At 40.0% G+C, this 22,768-nt stretch overlaps 1 protein-coding gene across 3 annotated transcripts in view; it reads right to left on the reverse strand.

Moving 5' to 3' along the window:
- CDHR1 (cadherin related family member 1) overlaps positions 1-22,768 on the reverse strand; it is a 62,796-nt gene that overhangs the window by 35,034 nt on the left and 4,994 nt on the right. For 2 of the 3 annotated variants that reach the window (XM_030571180.1, XM_030571179.1), the window contains 8 exons: positions 18,515-18,660; positions 17,105-17,155; positions 15,403-15,492; positions 14,637-14,723; positions 11,464-11,580; positions 9,694-9,837; positions 5,465-5,543; positions 860-960 (listed from right to left, as the gene is read on the reverse strand). In XM_030571180.1, the coding sequence (XP_030427040.1) occupies positions 860-960; positions 5,465-5,543; positions 9,694-9,837; positions 11,464-11,580; positions 14,637-14,723; positions 15,403-15,492; positions 17,105-17,155; positions 18,515-18,660 (815 nt within the window). The remainder of the gene's footprint in view (positions 1-859; positions 961-5,464; positions 5,544-9,693; positions 9,838-11,463; positions 11,581-14,636; positions 14,724-15,402; positions 15,493-17,104; positions 17,156-18,514; positions 18,661-22,768) is intronic. The other variant, XM_030571181.1, reaches the window with a different exon arrangement.

A 22,768-nucleotide genomic window follows, 5' to 3' on the forward strand; every position in this document is an offset into this window, starting at 1 on the left:
TGATTTTAACATAAATTTCTCTAGAGGATTTTATGTCTTAAATCTCCAAGCATGTAGGGCCAGATTCTCATCTTGAAGTCGATAGCATCCCACCAATTTACACAAGCTAAGAATCTGGCCCTTTACTATTGTTTTTAGTATAAAATAATTCAGCATTTATTTATCTATGTTTGGGCTAAGTCACAAGGCCCTTCTAAAGACTTAATCTAGTTCTTATTCAGGAAAATTGCCATTGCTTTCTATGCATGTTTGTGTGAGGAAAAATTGATAAGAGCCTAATGATGTGACCCTGTGCCATTAAAACATTGATCGTTAGAATCCTGTGTAAATTTAGGCAGCATGTCACATTCATATCCCATCTCTTTAAAATTCTGTTCTCTTTCCAATTCTAACCTTGGACGTGCGTGTCAAACTTTTGTGTTAGAGACCCAGTCAAGTGAATATGGATTTAATAGCTATGATCCACTATTCAGCATCATTTATCTTAACCCTCTCAATGATTATAGATTTAATAGTAATCCATTCCAGCAGATATGGATTTAATAATTCATTAATTTCCATTCTCAGTAATAAAAATTGAAAACAGAGAATGAGCAGACAACCCACCTAAGGGAAAGAAGACTGTAGAGCTGGGAATTAATTTGTGACTATTAGGTTTTATTTCCAAGAAGTAATTGGGGCACTTTGAATATCTGGGCAAACAATGGGAAATTATGCTGATTTATATAAGGTGATGCTGACCTTTGAACATACAAATACAACATGTAGCACTTAGGACTTGGTTTATGTTACCTGTTTTTAACACACATTGACACTGATGGCTAGTAGATCATGGGCACAGGGAAACTATGGAGCATACCTGAATTTTTAGTTCATACACTTCTTTCTTTAGTTTACTTGGGTTTTTTATAACAGAAATAGCTCCAGTCATATTATTTATTTCAAAAGATCCTTCACTTCCTGTCATAAGAGAAAGGGACATTTGATTATGATGATCACAGTTTCCAACTTCCTGAAAAAGAAGAGTTCTAAAAAAACATGAGCAGTAAAATGTACAGTGTTTTGTATAAAAAAGAAGTTGTAGTTCCTGTCTAGCCACTAGGTGACAATGGACTATGAGGTAAGGATCCTAACGCAGTCTCTGCAAGGAATAGTAACTTATCGGCCTGAACTCACTTTGGATAGTAAGGAGGTAAAAATTTCATTGCTACCACATTTCAGGCATATAGCTGGTGGTCATCACCAGGGTGGATGTAGATGCTTGGAGTGGTGCAGTTTTTCTGTATCATGTAATGTTTAAATATTATTGAGCAAAAAAAAAAAAAAAAAATCATACGAACAGCCATAACTCACAGAAACAATTTAATTTTTAACCCAAATTGGCAGAAAGCTTCTAAATACAATTGATAATGCAACTATGTACTCAAAAATAGTACTGTTTTAGAAAGTTTGGGAAATATTTTGCCCCAGGTGGTATTTTATGCATTTTCCCATACTTTTTTTTGCCTTTGATTAAAACACGACAGTCTGAGCTCCTCACATAACAGTCTGAGCTCATTTGTATCATGTAATACCTTAAAATATTTGTCATTATTTGTGCAATGGATTGAGTTGTGAAGTTTTATAGATAAGACTTTCTACCCCCTAATAATAAAACATATATTTCTGACATCTGCTTGCCCAGAAGCATAAGTCTAAAGTACCCACGATACAAATGTAATTATCTTTTTACAATCACTGAACACAATGATGATATATGTAACCTATTTATATAACAGCAATGACTCTTGGTAAGAGGGCTGTAGAATATCTTGCATGACTATATCATGTGAATTACAAAGTATAATAATGTACTCTTATGTAATCCCTACATAACACTATGAACTCCTGAATGTCTAATGAAACACTCCTTGGGCTTTATCAAACTCTGGATCACTCCATCTAGCTTGAAAGCTTCTCTCTTTCAGCAATAGAAGCTGGTCCAATAACAGACATTACTTCACTCACCTTGTCTCTCTAATACCCTGGGAACAACATGGCTACAACAACACTGCAAAAAAACATAAATGTGCAGTCAGATAATACTTGCTCAAAGCCTTATCTTTTGTGCAGAGATGCTGATGCTTCCCGCAGTGCTTGTTGAGTGATTGCTTGATGCTTATGCCATATAACGCTAAAGAGTCTGGCAGTCTGGTATACTGCTCCCCCATTATCAATTAGGTTATAATATATATCTGGCTTCTCTTCCCGCAGAAGTCTGTCTTCTGCTACATTTACACAACCCTATTTAGCATAATTCACATGACCATACAGGAAGTCAAGTGGAATAATCTTTACCAATATCTCAAGCTACATGGACTGTTTTTTTTCTCTCTTTGCTGCTACGTAATCCATCAGTAGTTGGGAGAAATCCATTAAATAGTTTTCCCAGAAGAGAAATGTATCTGAACATTTTTTTCCTTGGGTAATATAAGTATCCATGAGCTGGAAGGGTGATTGGATGCTGTTCATAATGTCCGCCTGCCAGAGCATTCTGTGTTTCCACTGTTTTCTCTGTGTGCCTTCTCTACATCTTCAAATGCTTCAATCCATTTGGAGCTTTCTCCAAGAAGCATCTCTTCTCATCCTGTGGAGAACATCATTGTTCATGGAATCACTAGCTGCCATCCATTTCAAACCATTCATTGCCTTATTCATAAGTTTGTGAATTCTAATGCCACAGTTATATACTTTCACTCTTAGAGCATGGCTGATGACTGAAACACCACAGATTTGCTTCCACAAGGATGTCACTTGCCTGCATCAGACTGCCTGTATCACCCTTGAAATTCATTGCACGATGCATGCTTCCTGTCTGAAGGTGGTCATGATCAAATTCATGTTAATTCCACCATTTAATCAACTGAGTGTTGCAGTAGATTGCTTCATGATACACACCATAGGTCCAGTTTTGGATCTGAGAGGGAAATATACCCTGAAGCTGTTTGATCATAGTGTATGCTATATTAACATCAGTTGCCGGTGCAGGAATCATTGGACAGTAGCCAATATTCATAAAATATAAAATAGCAGACAGGACAAACTTCTCAAATCAGTCTATTCTACAAATACTGACACATATTTTGATGTGTTTCATGGTACAAATAAGCTCATGCAGTCTTGTGTCTACAGACTTTTGCTTTAACCAAAGGCAAAAATGTAGAGGAAAATGCATAAAATATATCACCTAGGGCTAAATATTTCCCAAAGTTTCCAAAACTGTGCCATCTGTTTTCAAAGGGATGTGGGGTCCTAACAGTTAGTTAGCAAAAGAAAGATCAGAGAGATATGCACAATATACAGAAGGGATTCTACATCAGGGAGGAGATCAGAGCAAGGTCGACAGCATTTCTCCTTCTGTGTAATGCTATCCCCCAGATGCACAATAAACTCAACAAGGCAGTACTTCTGTGTTAGAAAGAGGGGATAAAATGGGAATGGGATTCACTGGACAAATTTTTCAACAGTGATTTGTGCTTTGGATACCATTGATTTTGGGTTCCGTGATTGCAATGCCTTAAAATGGCGTGATTTTCACAAAGTGCTGAAATTCAGTTTCCATTAAGGTGTCTGAAGTCGGATATTCAAAATTACCAGTCACTTTTGTACGTATTGATTTCATATGCAGACAGAAATAAAAATGAGCCTTCTCAGTTTAATTAGCAAATACTTAAGAATGCCTTTGCAAAAACAAGAACCTCTCTCGCTAATATCAGCTAAAGTGAGAAGTCTGACAATCTAACCAGAAAACAGTCATTCCTTCTGCAGCACATATCTCTAGGGGCCTTAGATATCTGGGCATTTAAAAACTCAACCTCTTAAAAGATGATACTGTGTAAAAAAGCCTTCTGTGGATATAGGGTCAAATTCTGACCTGAACACCCACTGAGGCTCACAGGCAGAATCTGGCTGAGGGAGCTGGTAGGGCTATGTACTGATTTCAGCAAACCCACTCTTTCATGTGTCTGGGCAGAGCATCAGTTGCACTGTTTGTACTATGCTCCCTTTCTGACATGGCTAATTCGCGGAGCGAAGCAGAAGGCAGCTTCTGGAAATATAATAATCACTTAGGTGCTTGCTGCCTCATCTTTGCCCCATCTCCTCTGATAAAGGTAGCCTGCTTCATGAAGAAAGCAGGTAGGAAATGGCACAGGAAAAGAGCTTGGCTGAAAATACTTCATTAGTCTGAAAGGGAGACTTACGCCGGATATTTCTCTCCCTGCTCTGTAGCATGTATGGAAATCTGGCCATGAATTGGGTTTTGTGGCAGAGCCCATGCACTCATGGACAGGTCCACTGTTGCTGCAAGGAAATCAATCTGAAAAGAAAAACTCAAACCTGGAAGAGTCGCCCCTTCAGAAATAAAGGCTGATTACAGGAAAGTCATTCTTCTCTATAATTTGACTTTAATGCTCATTTTAAAATGTCCAATAATGCCTTGTTTTGTGAATATCTGCAATACCTGCAACTTCATTAAAGTTCATTAGACACCACACTGAATGATACAGACGTATGTGGCAGTAAATCATTAAGATTCATAAGCCTGAAAAGTAAAGCCTGACTGAGAAGAAGCTGAGGTCAATAGTTGTTTCAAGCAACAATACATCATGATATTGCCCAATTACCATAGGGAAACTGGTAACTCAGAGTGTGACATTATGTACATTCTGTAAAACAGCATATTTTGAAGCTTAGGGTTTCCTTTTTAAAACAAAAAAGTGATTTTCAACAAAAAGTGTAATAATAATTACTATTCACAAATAATTAACAATAGCATTTATGGTTTCCTTCCATTTTGAGAGCACAAACTCAAGGTGTAGAATAGGGGCCTCTCTTGACTGAGGCCAGTGTTTGCATGGGGGTGCGAGGAAGTAAGGCAATGTTCTTCCTACCATACCTATTCCCCCACCTCCAGGGCTTTGAGTAGCTGGAATAGTCTCCATCTCTTCCCACTCCAGAACCATGATTGGTTCCCTCCTCTCCTTTCTGCTCCCACACTTCCTGCTAGTGAAACCTCACTACAATGTACATGGAAACGTGAATAAAATCTGCTGGCCCTGAAGTTGCATGGGTCTCCCAATGTGTTCTTCTGCTGGCTACCAGTTTAGATGGGAAAGTCCCTTAGTGCAGGGATCATTTATGTCTAGTAAAGTGCCAGGCACAATGTTGGTTCTTAAACAATAAATAAGCAAAATAAATTATTCCAAGATGAGCAATGTAGCTCCATGAAGCAAATACTAAACCTCAGTGAATAATCTCTGGGCTGCTCCCAGCTAGACAAGAGCCAGGAATAGATTTAGGTGTCTGACCCTATTTCATGAGAGGTATCTTCAACTTTACTAGACTCTAGCATGCTACGTTCTGATTTAATGTCATGTCTAGCTTTGACATCCCTTAGGATTTCATGCCAACTCTGTCTACTCACCATTCACGAGACAGTAATGAATATTATTAGGCTTTCCTCGGTCACCGTCAAGAGCAATGACTGTTAGTACCTCAGAGTCCTAAGGAGAAATGAGGAATTACAGCTTAGGCAGTGAGAGCAAAGAGCAATGAAATTGCTAGCGAATATTAATAAAATCCACTCCAGCCAGTTCCTCCCCTATAACCAGCTCTTGCTGTGGCTGCATGAGGACGACAGCAGGGGCCCATGCTCCTGCCAGAAAATAAGTCACAGCTTGACTTTGTATCAGGCCATTTGACTGGTTGATCTACAGGCCCTGAGCGTGCTCAGGATTAGCATTTGGGGCAGGCATCTTCCCCCTATTAAGGGATCTGGGGCTTTTTTGCCTTTACTCTTCTACCATTAAAACTCCCATTGCCCATCCATGTGCTGCAACAGAGGGATTGGTTGTTCCAGGCTATTGTGAGGCCTGTACTGCTTGTAGACGCTTTCCTGTTCTGCACTGGGAGTTGATACGGAAGGTCAGGTAAAATGTGAAATGCTGTGTGCTGACAGGTCAGCTCGTGTGAGAGTAAAGTGGCGATTAAAATGGGGGATGTCTATGCCATTGAATTTGGTGAACGGGAGGTAGGAATGTCGCAGGACTGCAAGCGCTTGACCTGGGACTATTCATTATCAAGATGGAATGTTTTCTGGCTTATGGGCTAGGCTACCTGGTCAGGCAATATAGCTGACCAAGACCAAGTTAGTTCAGGGATTGACTGAAGGAGACCTAGGGGATGTCCTAATTATTAGTTGAAACAAGGGATAGCCTGTGCTCAGGAAATCAGCTGCAACTAGCCCTTGCTGCAAAGCCTATTTTAGGTTTTCCTTGTGTTGATGATTATGATTATATTCAGTGCCATCTGTGCCATTCTTTGAGAATGAGAGCATCCCCACTGCAGCATCCTGAGCCAAGATCATGCCAATCATTTTAGTGTCAGCAAAATGTAAGGATCCATGGGAAAGGCAGAAGCAACTTTTCTGGCTTGTGGGTCGCACAGTAGTGGCAAAGTGTAACTCTGGCTCACAACTGTTAATCCTTTCTGTTGCCAAAATACTGTGCTGCCTTGTCCTTTTCCCACCTGCTCTTCTGCTTTTTCCGACAGCCTTTTTGAGCAACTATGGAATCAGAGAATGCTGCTCTGCTCCCCTGTGGAATGGTTACTAAACCCATGTAAGCATTTCATGGCAATGCTGAGTACATTATCCCAAACCGAGGCAGTGAATTCTATTCTGCAATGGTTTTAAGTACTGTTGCTCTTTACTTTCTAGGGAACAGACCACCATGGTAAGTGGGCAGAGCCTGGTAAAAAAGAACCAGAGATGGGCACAAGCCATACATTTGGATGAAAGCTTCTAAGTCACACTTTGGGAGTGTTCACCCTCTAGGTTTTAGTTAGGCTCATGACATTGCAAAGACTGGAGCCACTTACAAAATTCAGGTGCAGACTGGAATTCCCTGGCCATCCAAAAGGTTGAGAGAACTCAGTTTTAAGACTTTTGGTTCGTGTCCACCTCTGATTTTAAGCAGAGGAAGTCAGCTCTATTTCTTCTCTCCTCTCCTCTCCTCACAGAGACATTATATTCATTTAATGAGGGTACTTCATTTCCTAAAACTCCTCACTTAGGACTTGTCTTGCAAGGTCCTCTCTCAGTTCTTAATGATAACAAAAGTGTTGAAATGCCCAACACCTTGCAGGCTCAAGTCCTCTGATTTGATCCTGGAAATGTCACTCAACTGTTGTAGACCTCAAATATATATGTACTAGTAACTACTCCACAGGTTTCCAGTGCTTTGAATTGCAACATCCGATTGCCATGTAATTCACCAAGCAGTAGATGGCCCTTTCTGTTCTCTCCAATAAAATCAAGATAGACAGCAGAAACAACCTATGGATCCCAAGGCAATGTGATTGGTAAGTGCTATGAAACAACAAGGAACATTTGCGGTTGTCTTTAAAATTTAGCAGTCTTTCATTTTGCCTAATTAACATTGCTGTGGGGCAGATGGTTACCAACATCAATAAGTTTTGCACAATTGCCTCACACAGGTAGGCCTATTGATTGAACTGGGACTGCTCCCTGAGTAAAAATACTCAACACAATGAGCCAGGGTGGCACATTCTGGGCCCCTTTGTAAATTTCAATCTACATCAACATAGAGATAGAGATAATGTTAAATAGTTGCAAATAGTGATTGGAAATATTTTCATGACAACAACTGTATACTTCGAACAATGGCAAGGTTCTGTCAGAGCAATAGCAATAACACAGTTTACCGCATGTGCTGGCAAAACCCTTCCTCAAAGAATTACTTGATTTCTTTGCCATATTGATGAACAAGATATTCACAGAGAAAAAAGATGAATAAACAGCCACAGAAAATGTCAGTGTTCTATTTCTAACTTTTTTATGCTGGAAGATAGATTTAAAGAACGGCTATTGGAAGAACTCCAGTGCAGTCCCATGGATAGAGGTAGAACACTTTGTCCTGGGTTAAAAATGTTAATGCCAAGAACAGCACCACCCAGAAAAAAAAAAGGAGCAACTTCATGGAACTAAAGCTGAATGTGTAAATAAGAGGAAAGCAGCAGGTGCATTTCTCTGTGAGAAATTTGCTGTAATGGCTGAAGCCATGCTGGGAAGGACACTAGTATTTCCATCATTGTATCATCATAATAGTGTAAATTGCAGGGCTCAGATTGGATGTAATTAATACTTACTAACCCATGGTTTCCACAGTAAATACCATGTACTCTGTGCACTTGATAGATATGGGCCTTTCAAGATCACTTGGTAACTACACAGAGTAAATTAGTATATATCACATTTTTTATAGCCTCTTTCAATCCAAAGGATTGCAAAGTGCCTTAAAAACTACCTACAATATATACAGTAATCTCTTCTACCTCACCACCCTGCTGAAATGCAGCACTTTAGGTAAAGAACTACAGCAACTACTTAACAGCAGACAGCAATGCTAAGTTATAATTTAGGACAGAAAGTAAAGAAAACTGCATCTACTGAAACTGCAAGGGAAATGTAGGTAGACAGAATATAGCCACACTGTCACTAGAAGTCAGAGTCTACAACTCAGTAACTTTATGACTATTAATACCATTTGCAGTCATATGTGCTAAGAGAGGGTAAATCAAAATCTCATGCTTAAGAATTAAAGCAGGTCTGCACTAGGCTTAGGGATGAATTTCCACCTCCTTCATATATAACAATTGGCTAGAGATATGGTTTGTTTCACTTTTCTTTGAAGCATCCAGTATAAGGCACAGCTGGAAGCAGGATAGTGGACTTGATGGACTATGGCTATGACTAATACCCTGTGGACTAGATGCTATGGTTAATACCCTTTCTGAATTTTTACTCAGGATTCTTCCATACTGTGGAGCACTCAGAAGCTCCACAGTCTGCCTGGGCTCTGTGGCCATGGAATAGAAATGGAACCTGATGGAGATATCTCCTCAGCGGCAGCCACATACTTGCTGTGTAGCCACTGACCTCCTCTCTCCATGCGCAAGTTATTTGCCCGATTGACAGTTTGGTTTCAGAGCTGTCAGCTGACTCTGCAGGCTGCAAAGGCCGCTTGGCCCATTCCACCTCCGGAGCCATCATTCAGCAGAGAAGAGCACACGTTATTAGCATGTGAGGGTCACCTCCTCCCTAGTGACTCCAAGGGAGATGATGTCTGGGATCTGGTAGCTTATAGCGCAGTCATAGAGTTTTCCTTGGCTCATACCCTAGCTGATGGCTCCAAAACAGACCTCTCAGATGGTAAGTACAGGTTCATTTAGGTCAAAGATCTCCACTTGCAGCAATAGTCAGAGGCCTCTGCAGGGCTGGTTGAGTTAATGGGGATCGCGCATTTGAGCTCTCAACCACTTTCAGAAGTGCTGCAAGTCCCTACCATGGAGTCGCTGTTAATCATGACCCTACTTGAACAAGTAAAAAATCCCTTTGGTTCAAAGAGAGCTAGAGCAGGCTCTCTGTGATTTTGTGATGGGCACAAATAAGTACTAGCATGAGATTTACCTGACTCATTTCACTTAAAATTCAAGTCAGAATGTGAATGTAGGTCTCCAAAATTCTAAGGCTGGTGCTGCAAATGACTGTGACATCTGGCCCCACTGGTTTGTCATGTTGAAACATTTCCCCATTGCTTCTGGGTCTCCTGCAGGGGTGAAAGTGATACTCACAGCCAGGGTGTCCTCATACACGTAGCCATAGTAGGGAGTCCCAATGAACATGGGAGGGGTGTCCTGAACATCTTCCACATTGATAGTGACTGTGGTTGTGGCTGAAAACACCTTGTTGTCTCCCCTGAGCTTCCCACCACCATCCTACAACAGAACACATTGTCAAGTCAATATGCTGAAATTCACCCACTGGAACTACTGACTGGAGATTTGTCAGCTCACAGAACCACACACCCCGATTAGTGCACTCCCAAAACTAACGTATCTTCTGCAATACATACAGGGCCAGAATCATCATAACAAGAATTGTGGAGATATTTATTCTAATCTTAGTAAGAAAATGGTCAATAACAGATGGAAACAGACAAACAGATATCTTTAGAGCTAATCAACGAATGCCAAGAGTTACAGAAAACTGCTCTGTCCTATTCCCTCTGTTTGTGGTTTGTTTGGTTCCCTCTTTTATTAAGCAGACAGTACTGAGTCTCCCTGGAGTAATTTTTTACATTAAAACTTGGCTGTGCTGGTACATGGAATCACATGTGTTATTTTGTGTTTGAGCCCCTATTTATCAATGCCACCTAAGAAAGAAAATCATTCTTTGCAGGAAACAGGTGAGTGAGAAGAAGAGGCCAAATCTGGAGGAACATCTATAATTTTTCATGCTAAATGTAGGGCATAACAAAAGACACTGCTCCAGGAAGTGCATTGCTGGGGAAGATTACATTCTGTGTGTGATCAAAGTCAGGGACTCTTGTGATACAGTCAAAGGTGTTGAAGAGCATAAAGCTGGGAATTGTTAAGTGGCCACGGTGTGATCAACTCTGTTTGTGCTACTGACACGATGGAGCCAATTAGCGAGACGACTCAGTATATGAGAAGATTTTAACCCCTTAATAATTATGCTGGCTATTAAAGCAGTGAATTGTTTTGCATCCCCACTGTAACAAGAATAAAGCACTTTTATGTAGGGATATGTCCACTCTCCCCCAATCCCAGCCTCTCTCTACTATAACAAAGACAGGTGAATTTGGACCACATTTTGCCACAAACTCCTCCCCGGCTCAAATCTGGCCCCAAAAAATTAAATGATGCCCAGGTCAACCTCTACTCACAAAACACAAGAGCACTTAGTAGGTCCTCAAAAATGTTTTTTGTGGCCCAGCAGAAGTATCACCTCATAGCACCTGCCCAAACATGTCTGTCAGAACTACAGGTCCCATATATTTCTGCAAGTCTCTGTACCTCAGACTCAATAGTTTTACAGTCTGTTATGAGTCTACAGCAGTGCCACAAGCACATACTCCATAGGATTTATAGTCGTGGGGAGAGGAGTGGAATGTGCAGCTGCCTCTACAGGATATGAATAACTATGGTCCATTAGTCAGCCCATAAGAGAGGGAAGAAAATATATGGCTTTTGGAGAAGAGATGTGTCACCTCTGTTCTGCAACATGACTATTCTCCACCTGCTGTACTGACAAAGAGCAGTGATGCACACAAACACTGCCAGTACTGCAGTTAATTACTCTACTTTATGTGCTGGTAACTCCGACTCCTAGATATTGCTTCATGCCTTCATAATGGTGGGTTCCCTACTACAGTGCACACACTGCGGATTACCACACTAGCCAGAATGAGGGTAACTCAGAACGCATACTCCTCTGGGTCTAATTCTTCCCCATTCTTCTTTGGGCCATCCTCAGCTGTGGCTTTCCACAGTTAAAGTCCTTCCCCTCCCTGCCTCTCCTTTCAGTAAAGAGCTTGATACCTTTGCTACCACGGTGACAAAATGAGTTCTTGATTTTTCATAGTCTAGAGTGATCCCTGTTTTGATGCGAAGAACACCACTGTGTCGGTCTATGGTAAACTTATTAGTACGGATGTTCTAGAATAAAAGAAGAGGAGAAGTGGTGAAAGATTACTGGTATGGAAACAAGATTGGTATTTGGACTTTTATTTAGCTTGCTAAAGATATAGACTAGAATAATAAACAGAGGTGGGTAAACAGTCTGTAATGAATGATTCACGTGATTCATTCACGTGAATCAGGAACAATTTATGAACAGATCACAATTTTCTTATTATTCAAAATAATGCAGCAACCTTAACTTAGACATTTCCCAGCCGTTAATATTTAACTATGTAGCCACAATATTCTGTTAACAGTTTATTGAATGGAATTAGTTGGGTTTTTTGTTTTAGAAAATAAAAAGATGAAAAAAAAAAACCCCAACCCACAAAAAAGCTGTCCCCCTCTTCAGGGCTTCAAAATTCTACTGGCTTCCAAGAAACTGGTAATTGTTCATGTACAATCCATTATCAGGAACACTGGCCAGGATTTTCAAAGGTGATTGCTGAATTTTGGGTGCCTCATCTGAAGTGTTTTAAAGAAGCCTGATTTTGATAAGGTGCTGAGCATTTACCCTCTGAAAATCAGGGCTTTATAAGGTGTCTCATGGTGGGTACCAAACATTGAAGCACCCAAAATTCACTGGTTGTGTTGAAAATCTTGACATATTTGAGTAGACACCACTACTAGAATGTTCTATCCTGTATATTGTAAAAGGTCAACACGTGAGAGAGAGCGTGCCGCTGTTATGTGATACTTGGGAGCTCTCAGGGAGTGAGCCAATAGCTCTCATGGAGCCTTTTGCTTCAACCAATGCACACTTTAAGTGGACTTTTTGCTAGACTGATATGTTAGTCATATATACATGCATGGCATGGCCTTTCTTCGCTGCACATTTTGTGAGGTTAGTGAAAAACCCTATGCAAAATGAATTACATATGAGATTTTCAAAGGATCATAACTTGGTCATACCAAAAGCAAATTTCAACAGGACACTCAAAGGCTTCTCTTAACAGTAAGGCTATGTTTGTGCCAAATTTTCTGCATTCATCTAACCTGGCTGCATCTAGCATTGTTCACAAAAAGTTTGCAATCAATCATTTTTTTATAATGGGAAAACACATTTTTTCAGTGTCCTCATATTCAAAAATGACTAAACCAATTTTTCCTCAAACCAACAAAAATTACCTTCAGGAAGAGCACAAATCTAGAAAATTTCTGCCACAAAGGTGAAAGTTTTAGGAGTTAATGAGCAACTCCTAACAAGGGGATAGGACAGATAGAAATGTGCTGTCAAACAAAAGCACAGCCTGTGAAAATTGTCATGGTATTAGAAAAATGCTCTGCAAATAATGTGCCTCTTCAGTGACTGACTACGGGTGACATTAAACAACGCAACATATTGTCTGCTAGCTCTGCCTCTTGCTTAGAAGAAAATGAGGGTCACTAGCATCTCAAAAGTGGAACAGAGTGGCAAAACGCAGAACAAAAATGACTGTGAAAAAAAGTAAGAGACTCAATTTCTGTGAGAGAAATGAGTTTTCACATAGTGACCTGATCTGAGGGACTTGTCAGAATTGCAGAGTGGATTTGTAAGTGGCATTGAATTTAAAGGAGAGTTAGATTTCCTTTGCAGTAAGATCATTGTGTTTGCTTTTTGTGTCTTTTTTGTCTGATTACAGTACTTGGTTTAGGATGTTTTTTCTTTCAGTTATCTCATGTTAAGACGATTAGCTTTAATTCTACATAAATATTTGCATTTTCTCAAGTAGACAATGATTCCTGCACTCACTTTTGTCTAAGTAAATACTGTAATGAATGAGTTAGTCTATGTGTACCACTTCCTCTTACTAGGGAGAATCAAAATTATTCAGCGGCAGGCTAAGTTTTTAGCAACAGTAGCTCAGGTTGTAGCCACCTTTTCTTTACAGGATTGTCTTGACGAGGGAACGTGGTCAATCCTTTCAAACATGCCTTTCAAATATCTGTTATCAGTTCACCCAAGGCAGTGCCCTTGTTTGTACTTCTCTTCACTGAGATAGTGCAAAAGTGATAGTTGCTACTTGCCTAGGCTCCCGATAAACAAGAATAAGTGGGGAGGAGAAAAGGAAGCAGGAAACAAGAGAATGCCAATGATGTGGCAGGAGACAGATATTCTATTAGAACCTTAAAACACTGGATAAATTAATCAGTGTTGCAAGTCTGAGCAGGAGGAGAGCAGCAAAAATGAAAGGATGTGTGAATATATATGATGGAGGTAATAGAAAAATATTTAGCTGTATGTATTAGTTTTTTGGCAGATGGACCCTACTGCACCATCAGATCACAATGCAGAACCAGTCACAGGAGAGTTCTCTCTCCACTGACCTTCTCAGCTGTCTGACTTTTATCCAGAGTTATCGGGAGTGCAATAGAGGTTTTCTGACCCACCTGATAATTCAGCCATGTTGTTCACTCCTCCCACACTAAGGCCTTACTTAGTATAAAAGTTGCACAGCTTTAGTTATCTTGGCACAGTTAAAGCGGTACATCACCCGTACTGTGTATGCAGTTATATTGGTGTAAATGTACTTATACTGGTAGCTTATTATTATTAATATTATTATTATTTAGCTTATTCTCATAGAGGAAGGGAAATAATCTATACTGGTCTAAGCTACCTCTTTCTGATCTAACTGCATCTGCACCAGAGGTTGTACCAGTAGAACTACTACAGTAAAAACAAACAAACAAAAAAACCAACCCTGAGAAGCAGGAGTGCTGTAGCTGAAGCACTGCAGAGAACCACGTGTGGCTAGAAGCAGCTGAGGAAGACTGAGGAGGGATCAGAGAAGGCATGAATACGGCTGAAGATGATTGAATCCTGAACTGAAGCTGAATGCAAACAGTTCCCAGTCCACAGTCAACCACCCCAGCCTTTTCCTAGGAGGTGCATATTAATTTAGAAACTATTTATCTCATGCATTGTCTGGGATCACTCCTACTGTTATGGTGACACTTCTAACAAGCTCCATGGCCTTGTTTTTATCCTCCTGAGGCCTGAGCACCTCAGTAAATGAGATTACTTTTAAACATACATGTAATGCCAGTACCTGCAAGAAGTAGGTGATACTTCCTCCGGAACCTGTGTCTTTGTCCGCTGCCTCGATCTTAAAAATACTGCGCCCAGAGGGAGTGTTCTGTGAATCAAAACAGTTACTAAAATCAAGGGGACTGGCAGAGTAATGAGAGAAAAGATGAGAGAGGCAAGAAATGAGGAATGAATGAGAGAGAGCTGGAAAGGAATGAGAAACCAAAAAAAGAAAAGAAGGTAGGAATGGGGGATTCAGAAGGTAGAAGGAAAAGTGATTGAAAGGCAGGAGAGAATGAAACACAGAATGTGATGGAGAGTGAATGGGCACATGTATGAGTGGGGATGAAAGTGAGGGAAATTAAGAGATGAAAGAGGAAGAAAATGTATTAAAAATAAGGGAAAGATTGGGGCAGAAACAGGAAGAGAGAAATGTCTGTGTAGGGGTCAAGGAGACAGAAATCTTCCTCTTCTATGATGTTGCTCCTCCTCCCACTGAAGTCAGTGGTAAAATCCCCATTGACTTCAATGGGAGCAGGAGCAGGCTTCTTATGGAAAAGAGTGTGCAAATAAGCATCACAGCTTTCCCATGGGAGACCACACGCATTCAGACAGTGGAGAACACCACAGCATGACTTCGTCACTAACCGTACACTTTAGTGACACTCAAAACCTAACCAGCTACACACTGAGTTAATCACATTAGTGATGGTATGTTACAGAAAACACAATAGCTTCTCTTCCCTGCTCCCCATTCAAACATAGCATGGAAAAAACCCTCAACCAACCTCTGGGACTTGGACTATGTAAGGTGTGTTGATAAACTCTGGACTCTCATCATTAGCATCTGTAACAAGGATTCGGACTTTTTCAGCAACCTGGAGTGGAATATGATGAACACTTATTGAAATAAACTAAACAGCACTATACGCTTGTTCATTTGCATACTATGATCCCGACTGGCTAAGGAGTTCAATAGCAGTGAAAAACTGCTTTGTTGTGGAATGTCAAGCTACCATCATTCAGTAGGAAAATGGAGAGAACATCATGGGCTTCTTAAAGAATTTCCTCCCCCTAAACCCCCCGCTGCAAAAAAAAGGAAAGGCAATGTAAAGCTTTCCATGAGAGTATTATTTACTGATGTATATAATTACTTTCAAAAGTCTCAGAGCACTCTATGAACAACATATTATGGGGCTGATTTTCAAAGTTAGTTTCACACTTACTAGACTCTTCAAGAGCTTCAAAACATACCTGATGCATGCACACAAATGAGATATCTGTGCATAGGCAAGGCTACCTAGGTGCCTAGCTGGTGATGATTTGCACAGATACCTCATTTGATACCACTGGTGTTAGTGTGCATTAATTGTGTGTGTGCAAATGTGTGCAGCTAACTTTGAAAATCTGGTCCCATTTATACCTAGAGAGCTCACTCTGACATCCAACATAAAGCACCTCTTCTGGGATGGAATGCAGTAGCTAACATCAATTCCCAGCAAAACTGCACCATTTTTATTTAAGGAGATTTCTATGGCACTGCTCATTATATCTGAGCCTCCTAAACACTTATTCTCACTACACTCCTCTGAGTAAGGAAGCATTGCAGAGTATCATTATTCCAGTTTTCCAGAGGAGAAAATGAAAACACAGAGATTAAGGCCCAGATCCTCAAAGGTATGTTGCTGCCTAACTTCCACTGAAATCAATGGGAGTTAGGCACTGAAATACCTTTGAGGATCTGGGCCTACGTGACTTGCCCAAGTTCCCATGGATAGTTTTGTGGCACATCCAGAAATAATGCCCAAGTTTTCTGACTACTAGTCCTGTGCCTTAATCATAAAACCATCCTTCCTATCTTTAAAACAAATAAAAACAACAGGGAAATGTATGAGACTCAAGTGGAATTAGGTCAGGTTATTGGTGCAGTCACTTCAATTACTCTTATGAAAATGATATCAGGCACTTAATAATCAGACCTTCAACAATAACAACAAACCAACAACAAAACAAAAACAAACAAACAAAAACAGCACCCCACGCAATACAAAGCTTCTTAGTGCAATGCCATACCATGCAAGTTCAGTAGTGACTCAAAGGGAGGAACGTCAGCTACTGACTCTCCAACACTAACTCCTGCAACACTGAATTTTTCATTAGAGGTCTCCAAAAATTGACCAGGCCCAACTCTTCTTTGGGCTTGAGACCTACTGTGGTCTCAGCCTAAGGTGACACCTTATATGAAAAGATACCATGGTTTTACAGCCTACTTTGAGTCAGACTTTTGCTTTGGACCACAGAATCCAAAATCAGTTTGAAATGACTGCAAGGAGTTGGATTTAGGTCTGAGTTACTGTGATTTCATCGAAGAGCATAAGTGGCATAAGACCCTCACTGGATCATGTTTTCTTATAAAACAAGATACTGTCTGAAAGGTAGCTAATGCAGAAAGGATGAGCTTGACAAGCTTTGGCACATGTGAATACTCACTGTACTCAGGCCATCTGAAATACTGACTATAACTTCAATCTCATCTTCTTTCTGCAAACAAAGACAATTCATTTAAACAGAGGCCCAGTATTTAGAAAAATTATTCAAGGAGCGTTTGCGTATTTAAATGGATCACAAGAATACCCAGAGTTATAAACAGTTAACACTAACAAAGAGGGTATTGGAAAGGAAATAAGGCCTCATGTTTTGGGGCATAAGATGATCTCTAACTATGAGGGATTATGATGAGTCTTTCATGGGGGGCGGGAATTAGCCTACATCGACATTTTGTGAGGTTTCTTGTATTTCCCTCTGAGGCATCCAGTATTGGCCACTGTTGAAGACAGAATGCTGGACTAGATGGACCACGCAATTTGATCCAGCAGTTCCTATGTGAGAGCTGCTGGAAGTCAACCTTTGCATTTTTCAAGAAAATACTAACTCAAAAGGTATTGTGTGAAACTTCTGCTCGTTTAGTGCATAGTAGTTTAAGGGATTTAATAAATATTGGGCAGTCTCACTTGAAAAGGATTTGCCTCCAAAATAGGTCAAATCAGGAGTTTAGAGCATCTCATCTTGGAACAAGGTTGCCTAATATGCCATGTTTGGTGGGACTTTCCTGAGCTGACAGGAAGGACTTTCATTTAACTGGATACATGTTTCTTAACCCATTTTAGTGACTTATTTCTATTTATTTGTAATCCATCCCAAATGAAATATTTAAGGAAATTCAACAGTGGTAGCATGGTACTTAATTGAGGGTCTAACCCCTAAGAAAATATGCTTGTGTGTATGTGGGAAAGAGCATATATGCTGAGCAATATTCATTTTTGGTATCATAATCAATCTATCCTTGAAAAATAATTACAGAGAACCCAATTCATCCCACATCTAGGAGAATCCTAAAGAAATTCAGATTCCATCTCCTAGGATTAGAGAACCTTAGCTGCATCAGGAAAAAAACAGAAAACAGCATAGGAATAAACAGTGAATTTTCTACTTGGCAAGAGTTTAACAGTTGGGTACTCCAGGATTCTGTAGTAGAAGCAGTGTTATAAATGAACTGGAAAAGGAGGTGACAAGTGCAATAATATACTGTATTATATTAATATGGATAGAATTAGACTGCAGAATAAGTTTACATGATTTGGAGGCCAAATAGACTCAGATTTTATGGCCAGAAGGGACTGTCATGATCATCTAGTCTGACCTCCCCACACGTTGCAGGCCTGTAACAGATCCATAACCTCTGACTGAATAACTCAAGTCCTCAAATGATGACTGAAAGACTTCAAGTTATCATTTATACCAGGGTCTGAACTGACACTCTCCCTTAAAACTACTAATCAAATTAAGAACTTGAATCCATTATAGAAACATGCAGATGGGTACCATTTCATTGTACTTTACCTCTCTATCAAGCTCCTCAATCAAGGTGACATTTCCAAAGTTTGTATCAATGGCAAAGTAACTTCTTGACCCAGTTTCATAGGTCATTCCGTAGGTCACAGGATCTCCTTCTGGGTCAGTTCCATTCAGAGTGTACACATGTGTACCTAAAAAGAGATTTAGTAATTCCCAAGACTTTCCAATTTCAACCAGGATATGTTTTCAGTGAAGTATTCCTTATGCATTTAGCTCCTTTTTTATGGTTAGTGAAGTTTTGTAAACCAGCTCCGATTTCTAGGAATGTATTCATAGAGTCACAGAGTTTAAGGTCAGAAGCAAATACCAGATCATAAGTATACAGTTCAATATTTACGATTCATTATTTTTTGCTTATTGGTTAAACCCAGATAATCAGTGTGGGCAACTGGTCCTCCCCTTCCAGAGCCTTCAGCTGCAGAATACCACAAAGTTCAATCCTCTCTCCTCATACAATTCATTTGGATGAAGAGTAGCTGACTAACCCTGAACCCAAGCAAGGCTGAGGTGATGCTGGTAGGAAGAAGTAAGAGCTCTGAATGATTTGTATCCTCTGTAACATTCCCCACTATTGAGGGTAACTGTCCACGGATTGTTAAGCTCATCCACACCATTGGGGTCCTCAATGCTATAGGGTGCCCAGCCAGCCATGGGAGCATTAAAATGTCCACTTCCATCTGCAGCTGACAGGAAGACTGCTGCCCATCCTCACAGGACAGCTATGCCTCATTGGAACAATGGAACTGTAAGTCAATATGTGAAGCCCCGTGAATGCTGAAGACAACTTCCACAAGAGCTGGACCTGGACTATGGAACTCTCCCCTGATAGAGATGTCAGAATGACCACAGGCTTACCCAGTCTCAGAACTAAGTAAATGTCAACCTCCTTTCTTCCACTTAGCTTTCCCTTCATTTAAATTCTTTACACAACACACCCAATCAGCCAGTCACTCGCACGCAAATGAATAAATCCTATAAATTAATCAGTCTAATTCACCTACAAGATGGTCAAAAGAGATATTATTTCTATTTTTAAACACTTGAGAAGAAAGTGCCAGCTTGTGTGGTGAATTGATTCTTTTTATCAAAAGTGACATTTCCTGAGGAAACTGCATTTTCAAAACATTGTGGGGCATTTACTGGGCAACATCCTTGAAAGTCCATTGTCCTACTTTGCATTTATACAACACCCTTCATCCCAGGATCTTAAAATACTTTTCTAGCATCAATTAACTGGGCCTGACAGGTGGCATTATCCCCATTTTACAGGTGGGTAAACTGAGCACAAACAAGTAATGTGAATTACCCAAGATCATACGACAAGTTAGTGCCAGAATCAGAAGTAGAGCTCAGGTCCGGTCCAATGCTCTAACACTAGGAAGATCATTCTTTCTAGTAAGAACTACAAACAACCCTAAAAATTATGCTCAGAACTTTTCTCCCTTGAAATTCTGAGGGTTCAGTACACAAAGCCACGCTTATGGAAACTTATATTTTACATTGTGGCAAAAGTATTGTAGCTGAGTAATTCTTCCAGCTGGGTGAACAGTGAAATTTGCTTATACCACAGACTGCCCACAAAAAGTCATAGCTCCTTCTCCTAAAGGAAGGATCGTGGCTGAGGAAGTTGTGTGGCAAGGTGATTAGAAGGAAGATCTTTTTTCCTGGCTCTGTCAGTGGCAGCATGAATGATCCAAGCACAGCCCACAGAGGTGAACTATGCTCTCCTAAAAATAAACGTGGCAAAAGTGGGCTCCAGATTTAAGGATTCACACAAGGTTAGTGTGTACTGTCTGATGAAACCACCAAGTTTTGCCTCGTTCCTGGTTTAAACCATTCAGAAACACTGAGTTTTGCAAGATTTTTACCCTAAGTTATAAAGCATCTTAAAATCATGCAGCAGTTCAATATCCTTTTGATGTCTGCACTATAGCACATGTGGTTATTTTAGCAGCAGAGATAGACAATGCTGCTGCAGATTACTAGCTCCCTAACTACAGCTGATGTGCTGTGGATTGTGGTGCTGTCAATAGCAACTATGCACCATGAATGTTTTATTGTATTTTCTCAGATTTTGTAATAAAAAGCTTTTCAAAGATCACTTGCTCACTCTTCAGATATAGAAATTAAACCTATCAAGGCACAATACAATGGAGCAGAGGGCTAAAGGGCTCTGGAACATCAAGCAACATGGCATCTGAAGCTGACACTCAGCATATTTGGTTATCCGCAAGGATAGAGGGATTATTTTGAGAGGCTATTGGAATATTCAGTCAGACTGCAGTGCATCAGGTCTCATTTGTATGGCAATCCCTGCTTTGGAAGTGCTAAAAATGTGGTGTTTTCTTAAAATGAAAGTTTAAATATTGCAAAGAGTAACAGAGGAAGAAGAGGTATGCTGGTAGTATATATTGCCAAGATCCAGCTTAACCCATCCCCAGTGAGTACGAAGAGTTTGGAAAATAGGTGCACAAAATTGCAAACCAAATCATGTTTTCCTTAGGCTTTTCCATTTAAAAACTCCCAGGAAAATTATAAATATAACTTTGTAATTCACCAAATAACTAGGAAAAGGCAGAGGAATCAACATTATTTTTGCTTTACTGCAAAATAAAAGGTGAAAAAGAAAAAAACTTGGTTTGAGATTTCTCTCAAAAAATGGGGTGTCACAGTGAGGTGTCTACATCTTGACTTCCTATATAAGGGAGCCGATTTTCAAAAGAGATGAACAACCAGCAGCTCTCATTGACTTCAAATTTTTTTGTTTCTGAAAATCTTTGTCTTGATGTTACACACATTTCAGGCCAGATTCTGCTCTCATTGACAGAGGCATATATCTGGATTGATTCCAATGACTTCAATGTCAATGTGGTCTTTTTCTCACTCTTTTTTTTTGTCATTATAACTTTCCACTTTTTAATTGCCTCACTGTTATATTTCTCACTCTCTGTTTCTTCAAACTTATATATCTCTATCCTGTCTATTTCCTCTTCAAATGTGTAACTATTTTTCTGCCTTCCAGCTGCTTTCTTCTACCTCTCTGAGACATCCTGCTGGAGGTTTCTAGCATATTTGTCTGTGGCAGCTGTTCCAGTTGTATTATCTGTTTAAAAAGCTATACTGGGTGTTTCAGATGCCATGAACATTAGTGATAAAAATAGCACTTGATATTTGCAATATGTGATACCTTTCGTCTATGTAAAGCAAATCCCTTTAATTAAGCCCAACAATACCGCTGCACAGCAAATAATATGCCCATTGTACAGATGGGGAAACTAAGTCAAAAGGATCCAAGCTCTCACAGCAAGCCAGTGGCAACCTAGAAATCCTGGTTGTCAGTCTTATACACTAACTACTCTTTCAGGCAGGGGTCTCCTTTTTGTTGTGTTTGTATAGCACCTAACATAACGGGGCCCTGTTCCATCATCAGGACTCCTAGGAACTGCCCCAGTACACATAATTGTCAATAATAATATCACTCCCAAGAAACACATAATCATCCAGTAGACAATGCAGCATAAGGGCTACAGAAGAAGAATTTTATGTAAGTGTGTGGGAATGTATTTCAGCATGAACTTACGCAAATACACCCCTTCCCACTGAAGTCTCTGCAGGATGGAAACTAAGTGATCAAAAACTCAGTAAGGTTTTCATCCTTTGCAGTTTTCATCCTTTATAGGGGAAAAGAGGATATGCACAGAGGGAACACCACTGTAAGTCAAATATTAGCCATACAATCTGGCATCTTCTTTGCACGCCTATGCTCTAGTCATATCAAAAATCTCTTATGGTAATTGAAACATTTTACCTGCCGCAGTTTTTAGTGACTTTCTTATAAGGGCAGCAGGAAATTTCTACTGCTGAAGGTAATATGAAACACTGACATTCATGTCAAGTCTGAGATTTCTGAGGTCTCCCAATAGGAAATAATGGGGTTCATTGATCTTTATGCCCTACTGTTTCCTGAGCTGTTTTTTCAGGTATAACTGATACACCTGGTTATGTGCCATTGAAATTGAATTGTTTGATTGCAATTTCTCTTCCAGTTGAGTCTCAGCTCCTAATATTGGATGAGTTATATCTGAATGCACAAGCTCTCCATATCATTAACACCCTGGGAACACTTCCCAGCACTGTGTTAACGCCAATTAAAAAACTATACTAGGCACACTGACTCCACTTGCTGAAAAAGAAGTAAATTAAAAATCCAATCAAAATCCTATCAGTGGATACAAGCAA

The sequence above is a fragment of the Gopherus evgoodei genome, chromosome 7, assembly GCF_007399415.2.
Source record: "Gopherus evgoodei ecotype Sinaloan lineage chromosome 7, rGopEvg1_v1.p, whole genome shotgun sequence".
In the NCBI taxonomy this organism is placed as follows: domain Eukaryota; kingdom Metazoa; phylum Chordata; order Testudines; family Testudinidae; genus Gopherus; species Gopherus evgoodei.